This window comes from Nuphar pumila, chromosome 12 (assembly GCF_984573655.1).
Source record: "Nuphar pumila chromosome 12, dmNupPumi1.hap1.1, whole genome shotgun sequence".
Lineage (NCBI taxonomy): Eukaryota > Viridiplantae > Streptophyta > Magnoliopsida > Nymphaeales > Nymphaeaceae > Nuphar > Nuphar pumila.
In genome coordinates, this window is record NC_143260.1 from 25348337 (window position 1) to 25361701 (window position 13365).

The 13365-nt window shown below is 39.1% G+C and overlaps 1 protein-coding gene across 2 annotated transcripts; it reads right to left on the bottom strand.

Moving 5' to 3' along the window:
• Positions 1 to 3587: 3587 nt before the first annotated feature.
• Positions 3588 to 11234, bottom strand: LOC149820363 (nucleosome assembly protein 1;3-like). 2 transcript variants are annotated; one of them, XM_089982166.1, is made up of 12 exons: positions 11108 to 11234; positions 10989 to 11032; positions 10752 to 10847; positions 5606 to 5698; positions 5422 to 5512; positions 5275 to 5336; positions 4982 to 5166; positions 4712 to 4889; positions 4586 to 4629; positions 4282 to 4477; positions 4167 to 4187; positions 3588 to 4048 (listed from the first exon to the last, which is right to left on the bottom strand). In XM_089982166.1, exons 1-12 carry the CDS (start codon positions 11175 to 11177, stop codon positions 3980 to 3982), a joined length of 1149 nt encoding a protein of 382 aa, XP_089838292.1. In that variant the 5' UTR covers positions 11178 to 11234; the 3' UTR covers positions 3588 to 3979. The 2 variants fall into 2 exon arrangements, with proteins under 2 accessions (XP_089838292.1, XP_089838293.1); XM_089982167.1 differs by having other exon boundaries at positions 3668 to 4048; positions 4167 to 4184.
• Positions 11235 to 13365: the final 2131 nt, after the last annotated feature.

Genomic DNA, 13365 nt, shown 5'->3' on the forward strand with positions numbered 1-13365 from the left:
CGGAGAAAGAGGACTATGAGATCTTTCCAACGACACCAAAATTGCTTGAAAATAACAAATGGTCTTGACAACACACCTATATTCGAAGAGAAACAAACATTGGGAACTTGTTTTATCGTATCTAAGCTATTTTCTAGACACCAACACTAGAAATCCGAGAAAGCAATAATAAGAACAGTGAAAGATTGAGAATCTAGCTTTCTGAAGACACCAAGACTGCCTGAAATGATTTACAATTAGAGATATATGGCTTCTAGAAGATAGATTGTCTAGCGGTTGCAAACTCCACTCCAAAAATTTGTTTGACTATTTGAGCCTAGAAATGATAATTGTAGAGTGGTTTTCAACTCTGGCCTAAAATATCTTCTCAAAAAAAAACTTTGACCTGTCCTTGACCTCCGGTAGTCTATCCTAACCCTAACACACTTCCCTAGGTGTTCGCAAGCTCTCAGTTTAGTCCATATTAGATCTAAACCGAAACCCTCTCCTGATTGGTCTTCGGTGTCATTTTTAGCCTACCCAATTTTCTCATTTATGTAGGCCTTTTCCTAAAACCTCTCAAAACTTTCACCACAGTTACCCTTAGCCCACTGCCCTATTGTGTCGAGTGGGGATCCGCACCCCAGACAAGTCCAGCCCAACCTTAGAGGGCCAAGGACCTCAGGTTCAATCCTCTGGCTTCCATCAGGCTCAAACTAGAGTACATGTTTATTGCTAGCCCGGGACTCCCTTTTGGTCCAGTCACAGTACCCATCCAACCGGACCTTGCGGAGGTTCTAACAATTGCTATGTCCTTCCATCTCTTTATCTAATTTGCACCCTCTCTCAAGCCCTTGTTAGCTCGCCATGCTTTCTAGTGGGTTCGGGTTTGGGGTAGCCCAGCGCATTGTAGCTATGAGGTGGTGGGCTGGCTTATGGTTGGAAACGTCTTTGGCACAGGTATTACGCCCGCTACTCCTCCGGCTTCTACTGCTCCAGAAACAACTCTGTGTGTGTGTGTGTGTATGTGTGTGTGTGTGTGAAACAGCTAAGAAGCACCACCTGTGAATGTAGGCTATTGTTTCTCAGGTCAGTTTTCATATATTCCCATTATGTATGCAAATTTATCCTGGAGATACGGATATCCTTGTCTTCTTATGTACCTATAGATCTATTATGCAAAATAGCGACGACTTCTCGTACATTCAGTTGAGTTCTTTAATATTTCATCTTCTGCTTTTGTTGTATGCAGATTTTTATAATTCCAAGAATCAGAATTCTCCTAAACTAGAAGATGGGTGGTAGAGTTGAGATGACTTGACCTAGTAGGTGGAGCATGAGGGTTATTTAGCAAGGCTTTTGCAGGGATGAATGGGATGAAATCCCTTTAGACCCAAATTTTGTGGCTATTTTTTAATTAGATGTTAGTTTTTCACTTGAGATGTTCAATTAAATGGTGATCTATTATTTCGAAAGATGTTCAATTGAACGGTGACTTATAGCACGATTTATTTCTGATGGCAATTTGTTTGAAGAGGATAACTTTAATTTTTCAGATATCTTCCGTTATCGATTCTCCCTTAAAGTTTTGATTAGTTAGCATATAGAGCAATAGTTGAACGATCAATGCTTGTAAAAAAAAAAAATAGTTGAACGATCAAAGATGGTTTGTAGGTAAACATTGTTGCGGAACAAAACTATAAGCTAAGACTTGATTCATGGTGAATGGTGTAAACAAGAATGAATGTGGTAAGAAGTAAAAAAAAAAATAGAGCAACTATTAAAAAAAATTTATCGTTCAAAGGTTGCGGTGGGAACATCAGGATGCTCATCTCCAAGCCGACTGTTTAAGGCAATTGCCATCTAAATTGGTTTGATGACTGACAACGACTATCTTCCTTTTTTTTTCTTAATCGCACATTTTTTGTTGGAGAGAAAGAGTTCATTTAATAAACTTTCATGAATCAATCTCTTTTCTTGGTTGAATGGTTACAAATGGAACGCCATGAATTAATTTACAGACAAAGTAACCATAGATGTGTATCCTGGTTAAGTGCTAAATAAGCCCGTAGGAGCAACTGTTGTTTATGCACGTTCAGCGCATTCTCCTCCTTATATGTGATAATAGATTTTATATGATGGTATGCAAGATTCAATCAAATTCTTAATTCTTTTAACTCATACTTCAATAGATTTATGGTGTCAATCACTTGTGACAACACCTGTAACATACATAACGGCTACATACATTGTTCCCTACGTTACATGGCCCATAAATACATAATTTCATGCACACCAAATCATGCACTTCACTAGCTAATAAGCCCCATCTACACACCCAGCTCAACGATAAGGTTAACCATACACCTCTACTCCTATTACTGTCAATCATGAGCTGAAATCGGTAGCTTCCAACCATGACAATAGAGTCTCTATCCGCCGTCAAGCAAACTTGCATACGAACATGCAGATAAAATATCAGCAAGTTGCTTCACTTTCATTCAAAAAATAAATAAAACTCTTAACCTGTGAAAGAAGAAGAATATCACACAAATAAGGCGGGAAGATCGTGAACTCGCCTTCAGGTGCAAGCAGACAATGGCTTGATACAAGCCCCAAAGAATAAGGCTGGAATTGGATAAAAGGATCCAGGGAGGAAGGTGGTTTGAGAGGGCAAAAGGGTGCATCGAACAGAAAGGAGCAGGGGCGGAAGCCATTTGATGTTTTAAACCACCACTATCCATGGGAAGGTGGTTTGATGTCCCACGGATGGTCACAATCCGTCTGATCCAATGGCTGTGAACGACATATGATGGCACATCTCATATGTCGTATGAGGGGATCATTTACCCCAGCAACTCAGGAGGTAATAGAACATAAAAATAAAGAGGAACTGATATTCTTATCAATCGAGAGCACAGTATACTTCTCAGGAATAAACAAAAACACGAGAACCAAAAGGAGGGGGGTGGAGGTGAAGTGAACCCCACACATCCACAAAAAAGGTGAAGCTTTTCCTTTGCAAGTCTGCCCCAGCCTCAACCTTTAGAGTAAATATTACGCTAATATGGTACTACCTAACCATAGAGAAGTTGAAGAAAACTCTCCCTCGATAGCAAAAGTGACCTGATCACGTTCATCATGAGAACAAATGACATCCGGGGAATCTGCCAACCTAAAAACCATCCCAAGTCTTGCACCTGATCCTCTTTCCATATCCCATGGGGGAGTGAAACTGTCTCACCCCTTCACATATGAAAGAGCCACGCTTTCGTAAGAAAGTAGGCATCTTCCCCACAGATGTTGAAACAAACATCCCAAATCCCCATGTGATTGATGTGGTGGGCTGTGGTTTCTATAAGAAACTTTGGTCTCAAATGAAAACCTTGTTGCACCCCCTCTCTCCACACAGGGTGTGTTTAACTCGAAGGATGTCTCCATAAGGTTGATAAGATCTGGCCTGTATGGATTCAAATGGCAGTTGGTGCAGTCTACACACTACAGTTCGAATCACGAGAAGCATAAATGTTTGGTTTTAAGCAGTATGGGTTCTATTGAAAACATTTAAACAGTAGAGTTCTATTTAAAACAACGGTGAGGATTATCAGAATAACCCACCAGAATAACTACATCAATTCATCAAACCAACTATTACAACAAAGAAAAATCCACCCAAGATCCGTCAGGCTGACAAACAAAATATAATCACTATTCTTCATAACGATTCACAATACTGAAAGTTCAACACAATGACCACTAAACAGACAAACTCTGAACACAGCTCACACTTCAAAATGAATTTAATCTGATCACTCTACTGCTTGCTGTATTACCCCCTAATGAGGGTGTCAAAGGGTTAAAAAAGAAAAATAAAAGGAAAAACACCACCCCAAAACTCAAACCCTCTCCATGGGTTTATACAGCAAGAATGGACATAGCCCAGCTAACGAAAGCACATCACCTCAACACTGAAATCTCCACATACACACTACTTCCGCCACTACTGCTGCTTACACTCCGCTGGTCGTTCCCCCTGTGGTCCTTCACCAGCTTGGACACCACCACTCTTCTGTATATAGAACGCAAGCATACAATTAGAGCCAATATAGCCAGGATATCAAAACAGAAAAGTACATCATTCAAGACCAAAGAAAGGGAAAGACTGAGAAGAATGGAAAATGTCGCACCTTGCGGCCACTGCCTGTCTGCTGGAACAGTAACAACATGCATAGACAAGTCAGTAAATTTGTTATGCTGGAGGGAAGGTTAAAAATATCAGTATGAGCAGTAAACATTGCTTACCTTCTTCTTGGTCTTACTTTCTTCTTCTTCATCCTCATCATCATCATCTTCATCATCATCATCTTCATCTTCTTCCTCATCTTCCTCATCCTCATCGTCTTCCTCAACTTCAATATCTTCAAAATCTTCTGCCTGGATAGCCTCCCCCGTAAACCATGACACAGCATGAGGAATCATTTTGTCTCGGATAGTCGACCTAAAGCCCAAATGTTTTTGAGTCAACAACCATAATCCAAAACCAAAGGGACTAAACATATGTATGAAGTCTGAGGGAATAAAAGGAGATCAAGGGTTAGATATATGCCCAATATCATAGTCCTGCTCCATTAAATTCTGCAGCCTCTCAGCCTGTCAAAGTAAACGTGAAGCATATATCAACTGCTAAAAGGGGGAAAAAACTTGCAGCACAATAACAGTTCACAAGACTTACGGTATCTTCATCAATATCATCGTCGTCCTCAGGGACCTGGGGTGGGTTAAAAAAATTAAAGAAACTCTCACAATCTTCAGTTTTGGTTATGGGCTTGGTGTTCTTTGATCCCTTCTTTGGTTTCTTCTTCAGAACCTTCTGTGTAAGTGTTTTCCCAGGATACCATTCAATCTCCGTCCTACAAGTCAACCAGAAAATAATCCATTTTCTGAAGAGGGGAAAAGAAGATACTGCAGTTCAAGGACAAATATGCCCAGTTTAACAAATTACCCTATCGCTTTCTCCAATATAGGTTCGTCATCATCAATCATATGATAAGTTTTTGTCAGAATAGAGTTCTTAAAGTAAGGATTTGTATCAAAGAAGAATTCTAGCTTGAAACCCTTTGGATTGTCAATCCTAACCCACTTAATATCTTTGAGATACTTGAGAGCTGCTTCATCACGCTCAGTAATCTGAAACCACAAATGGCAGGCCAGATATAAAGACAATCAACAAAAACATGGAGTTACTATTGAGAGTTCCCAATTCATCCGACAGGATCATTCGGTAGATCATTTTACCTCCTCCTCAAGCACTTCATTATTTTTCATTGCTGTGAGCCAGAACTCTGGAACTCCCTTCTCTGTATCATAAGAAGAATCTAGCCAACTTAATGTGCAGAATCCTCACAAAAACACGAAGAGCATAAGCAACATAAAGCAACATACCATCGGTAGGTTTATCATTCACAGCATTTTCCTCTGGAGGTTCACTCTTTACACTTTCAACTTCGACAACACCATTTACAATTTCATACCGCTGTTAAGTACACAAAGGAAAGTGAATACAGGGAACTATGACCATGTACAAGATATCCAAAGGATCTGACATGTCCTTTAGATGCATGATCACCTTTGTATAAAGAGGGTCATAAAGCTTCTGGTATTTAGATTCAAGTGCTGCTCTTTCTTCAAAAAAATTTGCTTCTAGCTCATCATGTTGGGACTGTAAATTAACAGACTATGGTCAGTGAAAAAGCAAGTTGATAATTTATTTAGGAGATGATAAAGAAACAACAGTCAAGCAGTGTTTTCAAGGCTTCAAAACATGATAAAGTCTTCAAAACAGAGACTGCACCCTTTTTCCCTTTTTTGTTCATAATAAAAGTTTATTTTAATGCTCCTTGCAAGAGAAAAGAAGGTAATGACGGTGCATAACATGCTTCTACAAAAATATAGGAAGAATGTGCACATGCTAGGGAGGTAAACACGTTGGATTTGGTTTGGATGTAGGTATTACCAAATCCAACTAATCAGTTGTGCCCTAATCAAAGTTGGATACATACTCACAACCAAACATAAATGACTCCAACTGAATCTAGACTAGAGTTGTCAGTCAAGGAAGCGGGAGCGGGAAGCGATACGGGAAGTGGAAGCGGGAAGCGAGGCACTTCAAAAATTTTAGGAAGCGGGAAGCACAGGATGACTTAGGAGCGAACCAGGAAGCGTCTCGGAAGCGACCTAGGAAGCAAACCGGAAGCGAACTAAGAAGCGAACCGGAAGCGACCTAAGAAGCGAGAAGGAAGTGACATAGAATTCGAGTAACAAGCAAAAGGGAAGCGAATAAGAATCAAAAGGACTGATATATCCAATCTAAAAAGAACTGCAGACTATAGTTCTATTTATTCTTATCAGAAACTTTGGTTTAATGCCGATCAAATCAAATTTAACGAATCGGTACATGAATCAGCCAAGAGTCCAAGACTCAATGCATATAGCAAAATCTGTGTATAAAATCCATAAAGTTATATATATATATATAATTCTTGAAAACTTGTTCGTAATAAACATCGGACTTATACACACAAGCATCGATCAATCAATTTAACTACAATCAGCGTGTGAACCCATTTTAGAAGGATGCATATTAAAAATCTATAACACCAATCAATTTATTTCAAACAGAAACAATCTTGATCATACGTGAACCTAGTACAAGAAACACGCAGATCAACATTTAAACCAACACATCTAATTTAAACAGAATTAAAATCTCAGCAAAAGTCCTTAAAAGAAATTAGATCATTTTATGTTCATCTAAAACCCAAATCAGAAAACTGATACCTGAATCAGCAAAGACAGTCAGTGTTAACAGAGAGTATGACACAGGTTAACAAGAAGTCAATTGGTGTTTCAAAGAATGGATAAACACGCACAATATCTAGACAACTCAGTTGGCATAAAAGTACTGAGTCTACTGACTGTACGATGAACAAAAGAAAACAGAAATTCAATGTAAACAACACCCTGCTCAGCTTAATCAGAAATAAAATCCTGCACGAATGAAATCACATTCATCGAATGAGGCGCCTATATCTTCCAGCAACAAACGACGTTCATGGAAACTATTTCGTAAGGTGTCAAACTGAACCACAGTCACGATTTTAATAGGGTCCAACACCAAGCACAAAAATTATAACAGGAAAAAATATTAACAGTTGAGATATGTTTCCTGTTCTAAACAATGTTAGAGATTGAAATGTTTCATGGTGAATGGTAGAGACATCCCAATACAGAGAGATGAAGGGACGTTCAATCCCACTTCATAAACAACATCAGAGGTTCAGTTTGACAGGTGTTAACCTGTTTAACGGGTCATAAGCCTATTTTCACGCATGTCAACATATTTCAAGCCCCCATTCAGATTCAGATTCAAACCATCATTAAAAAAGAGAGGCTGGTCGTCGGACGTCAATGGATGAGAGAGGAGAGCATACCTGAACAGAGACATTAACAATGTCAGTGGAGGAGGTCGTCGGTCATTGGACGTCAACGGAGGAGGAGGTCACCGGTCGACAGTGGCCGAAAATGAGAGAGAGAGAGAGGAGTCGGGTGAAAAACAAAACCCTAAGCCATCATTTTTTTTTGTTTTCACAATTTTTTTAAAATGTCCATTTTGCCCTTATTCAGAAAAATATTTTCTTTTAGTTTCTTGTTTTTCACATGTTAAATTCGTTTTTAAAAAGGGCAAAATAGACATTTTCAAAAATGTGTCTCCCTTTAAAGGGGGGACGTGTCCCCTTTAAAGGGGGACATGCTTCCTATATTTTACGTGTGTTTCCCCATGTGTTTCGGAAGCGTTGCGTTTCGCGCTTCCCCTAGTACATGCGCGTTTCCGGTAACCCTGATCCAAACTGACCAAGATCTGTTTAAATATTCAGGTTTGGTCTGATTAGATTGAACACATTTGTTTTGCCATTAGGTTTAATATTTAAGGACAACTGACACTTCATTATCCCAAGCTTCAAAGTGGATAAGTGGTTGATAAGCATTTTTTCATGTATCAATGCTTGTTTCTCATGTTCAAAGGTCAAACCTCATGAACATATATTTTCAAAGCCTTACAAGAATTCGACTTGGTTGCAGTAAAAAAATCGAGATCTGAATCCAATCAGATCCTACCATATAAGACCAAGTCTGAGCCTATTAAGTAAACATATTTATAATTGTATACCAAACCTGACAAAACAGGCTTGGGGTAGTTGGCTATCTGACCTAAAAACCATACCATGGACATCCCTAGCCTATACACTGAAATCCACAAGTTGTAAACTAACAAAGAGATCCTAATTGGTAATTTCCTTGGGGAATCCGTTCTAACATGATCACAGCCAAATATTGTAATGGTGTAACAATACTCATTACAGAATCCTAATATATAATCCCGAGGCTGACAGTAATTTAAAGCAACATTTTCATCCACATGTCCTAAGAAATTGCTTTTCCTACCAAAGGCTTCATGCAAAAATCTTTTTGAACAAAAGCGAAATGCATGCTCAACATTAGAGATCCTTAATCCTGCATAACACTTGCTCTTTACAAGAAAACAATGCATAATTTCCATGTCCTAGGACAGTTAACAAAATCAATAATGTTATCCTATGTTATTTTCCTGTGGTTATCTTGGCACCAAAAAAAATTGGTATCATTACCTGACATCTCATTAAAAATAACTAAGAAATATCATGAGAGACGGAGCCTTGACCAGTAAGCATTTGACTTTTCTACTTATACTCTTTAACAAGCTTTAGAACTTATGTCACATGAACACGGGTGCAAGAACAGGACACAATGCGGATACGTACCACATGGTAATTTTTAAAAATTAGGATACAGCACATGGCTAGATGTATGTATGTGTATAAAAAGACAATCTTAAATCACTATAGCTATGAACATCAAACAATCAAACTAGGTTGAAACTGGAATGTGATGCAACTGATGACAACTTTTTAAAAAAAAAGAACTCAGGTTAATACAAAATAAGTAAATAATATCATAAAAGGGAATACACAAAGTAAACGACACAATGTTAACCATATATGAAAATACTTTGACTGTGTCCAAGAAGTGGCGTATCTTGTCAGCACAGGATAATGCTACCATGAAATGTCTGTGTGACAATTTTTAGGACACATTCATTCACAAGATTAGTTAGTGTGAGGCAGAAGTAAAATCCTTATTGTTGGATGGCTTAGATCTGAGGTACTAAGTGAACTATCATTGGATCTCTTTCAATGAAATAAATGAACAAAATAAGAAATTTCAAAATTGATATTCAAATACTCATCACCTTTTCAAATTTAATATATTAATATTCCTCACATTTTAACTATAAATTTAAAAGGCAAAAACTACAAAGCTGCACAAGCAATGCTGATTCTGGAAGAATCCAGGAATTCAAACAAGATGTTCAAAAAACAGATAAAAGGATTCTTCAAATCTAGGCAAAAACAGCAGGCTATGTCATAGGAACGCTTAACTGAGAATGCATATTCACTGTACATAGTCAGACCTGCTAAACATACAGATGTATACTCATGCAGATGTAATCAAATTTCTACATTTCCTTACAGCATCCATGATACTGGAGATATGCCTTTTGTAGCCGATCACTATCCTGCCCTATAAAAAGACTGCCAGCAAAAGGGTCACCAATACCTTGGCTTCTGATAACTTTTATGCCTTGTGTATATTGGACTATACATGCAAGTGGCTGATTCATGCAGCTAATTGCATGCATAGTCCAAAAAAACACTGCCAACAAATTTCAACAAATATGGTATGCTATTGAGAGAAAGCTAATTAGGATTTTCTCTGTAACAATATACAGAACTCACATAAGAACTCATCAAAAGTAATGAGAAAGGTACTTTATATCCATAGCAATGAGAATGCACGACCTCCAGAGACAAATCAGCAACCATTGTGCACCAGACAATACTATATAGCATGGGTAGACCAAGATGATGACTAACAGAAATTTCCATCCGCATAAACGAATGGACTAAAATAACAAAGAGGTCTTACCGCATCATAAAATTTTATAAAGCAAAACCAAAAAAATAAATGCAAAAAAAGATGATAAATACTGAAAAATGAATTGCAATATATAATGCTAGAAGAAAAAAAAGGCAACAACCTAAAAGGAGAGTTCGAAACATCATGCAATGAACAAAAATGCCCTGGCTGTAAGGCATAGCACATAACCCAAGTTGGATTAGTTCTAACAAGTACCAACACAAGGCACTATTAAGAGCACTCCATTTCTCCTCCTCATAAATGTGTCAGTAACAGAAAACATCCCAAAGCGAAACCAAAAGAAAGGGGAAAAAAAACCAATTAGACAGTGATAGATCAATCAATCCATAGCAATCTTAACCCCCGGGTCTCGCAGACAGACTCAATGCATTTCAAATATCACGAGCCGTGCTCGAATAACAGCACAATTCTTCACGTCACAAGAGCAAACCAAAGCGAAAATCTCATCAAAGAAACGGCACGTGGAACAAACGAAGCAAACCCACAATCACAAATCCATACTCGTAAAGAACAAAAAAGAGTACAAAAAAGAAAAACTACAAATTTTCATAACCAGTCCAACCAGATCAATCAAACACCAACACCAATAAAACCCCAAAAGCAAAAGCAAAGTAAAGGAAAAGAGAGGACGGATGGAGAAAAAAGGCAAAGTGACCAACGGATGAAGGCATGCCAACCTGAATCTCCTGCAGAGACGTGACTCGCTGGCGAACCGCCGGCGAAAGCGATTCGAGCAAGTCCGAGTGCTGCCCAGCAAGGCGTTGCAGCTTGTTCTGCACCGATTTCCCAAATAAATCAGGCAAAAATACCCAACAACGAAGGAAATAAACACCAAACATGAAGCAAAACCCCAGAAGAAAACAAAAACAAAAGAAACAAAGAAATCAGAGTCAGCGAAACGAAATCCGCCCCACCTTGAGAGCGCTCACAAGCCCCGCCCGATCCTCCGCACTCAGAGCTACATCAACACCAAACCAGAAAGAAAATTAGGGTTTTACAGAGAGAGAGAAAGAGAGAGAGAGAGAAAACCGACCGGCGGTACCGAGCTCGGCCATATCGAAAGGAGAGGCGTTGTCTTCAGATCCACCGTTCTTGTTGGTCATTCTCTCCTCGGTGAAAGAAAAACAGAGAGAGAGAGAGAGATGGGCGTCTGAAGCAAACCCTAACGTGAGAGGACGGCAATGATATATAAGAGAGAGAGAGAGAGACGGAGAGAATTTAGCGGGAGGAGATTCACTCTTATACAACGGGGAAAGGGAGGGCTCCTCCCTCTCTCTCTCTCTCTCAAAATTTCTCTCTCTAAACAGAAATACTGAAATGCCCTCGACGAAGCCATTGGTTTGGTTGACTGGGTTAGGTGTATCTAGGGTTGGGTCCTTGGAGACTAGGTCGGGCTCTTGGTGACAGACATGGCTCGATTCCTCCAATCACTGTTGTTAAGGACCGGGTCAAACTGACTTGACCGTCGTCATGCACCGGGCTTTGTTTTGCGAAAAAGGTTAAGAATGTGCATGGGGACTTTCGGGGATGCTATCGGCTTTATGTGGTTTGATTCCAACATGGTTCGATGAGTTTGACCGGGTTGTATGAGCCCGAATAGACCACAAAACTTCGATAGGGTTGTGCCTAAATTGTAGGTGTGTTCATACTGTTGACTTTTTTACTTGGTTTGGTGTTCACTCAATTTGAGAAGTTTGACTGGGTTATGTGAGCTAGAGCAGACTGACTGCGAGCATTTGACCAAGCCGTGCATCAGTTTTAGGTGTGGTAGCACTGTTGACTTCTTTTGACTTTTAACATTCGTAGTTTGGTTGACTGCTGTCTGGTGCTGTGGTGCATTGTATCCTTGAATGATTATGGTGTGGATTGGATCTGGGTTAAACCTGGATCCATGTTCACATCTAGGATACTATGGATCCAGCTGTGACCCACGAGGGCTTTTACCAAACTTGCATCACATTAGCGCCCAGCCAGAATGGTCTAAAACTGATTGACTATCCAATCGGATTGAGACAAGGCAGACCCGATTTGCATCCATCTAGAAGTCGAACCTTACATGATCCAACCCAAATGCATGTTGGACCTGCCTGACGCGGACCACTAGAGTTCACCGAAACCAACTCGTAATGGAAACATTCAACAAGTTCATGATTTTATTGAACTATGTCACCAAAAACACGAACTTGTTTGTGTTTTGCATGAAATTTCATAAACCGTGCCAAGCTCTACTTGTTAATTAGATTATATGTCTGACCTTAATAGTTATTAATAGGAGCTCTTTCTTTATCACCCAAACCCAGTTTATATCCAATCCGGTACGGTTCATAATTGGGTCATGTCCGTCCTCTTGACACCCATACATAATTTCAAACGCTAGATTCAAATAGATTTGGCTAGCCCCAATAAAGGTTGGTGTAGTGGGATGGGGCCTTGGTTGCTAGACGGGCAGTCAAGGTTTGATTCTCATGGGTGTCGCCTTTCTGCGCAAGCCAATGCTTAGCATAAGCATAGGCCTCGGTGGCAAGGGTCCTAGCCTCGAAGTTTTACATTGTCAGCACGATGACCATAGGTATCGCAGGTTGAGCCCGCGCAACCAGGTCTTAATGCCGGGTGAGGTTTCTTTGAGTTATAAATTAAAAAAAAATATAGATTTGGCTTAATATAAAAAATTTGTAGATTTGGCAACATATTCATATACTGTTGCTTGATGCATCAGTGGCAGACTAGCACAACTCTATGATATTATTGACTATGATTCACACAGATTCAGTGATCAATCCTTAGTCTTACACAAGGTCACAAATAAATGAATAATCTGTATCAATATTTTCTCGGCAACAAAAGATCTCGTAATAATTGAAAAAATGTTGGCTTTATTGGACTCAGTCATAGCTGGAAACATGCTTGAGAGGGATAATTTGTAATTATATGGTCAAAGATTAACCAGGTTGGAACCAACACTGGCATAAAAAAATGGTAAGTCATAATAAGCATGTTGAAATCCTAATAGTTATGTATCAAATAAGCAAAATATTTAATATTCATTTTTGTAAATTGAATATTAATAAATGTGTTTTTTTATTAATTTGGTAATAATACTGACAACTCAAATCAAGTCCAAGTCAGTCCAGCCCATATCTAACCTGTTGACAACCCTTAGTCCACGATGTTTGGGGATACATGATATGAGGTTGGCTTTAAGTTGGACATCTCCCAATTATTCCCTCCTCTCCTTTTTTTTTTTTGGATTTATAACCCAAAAAAACCGCACAAGGCAGGAAGACTTGGTCG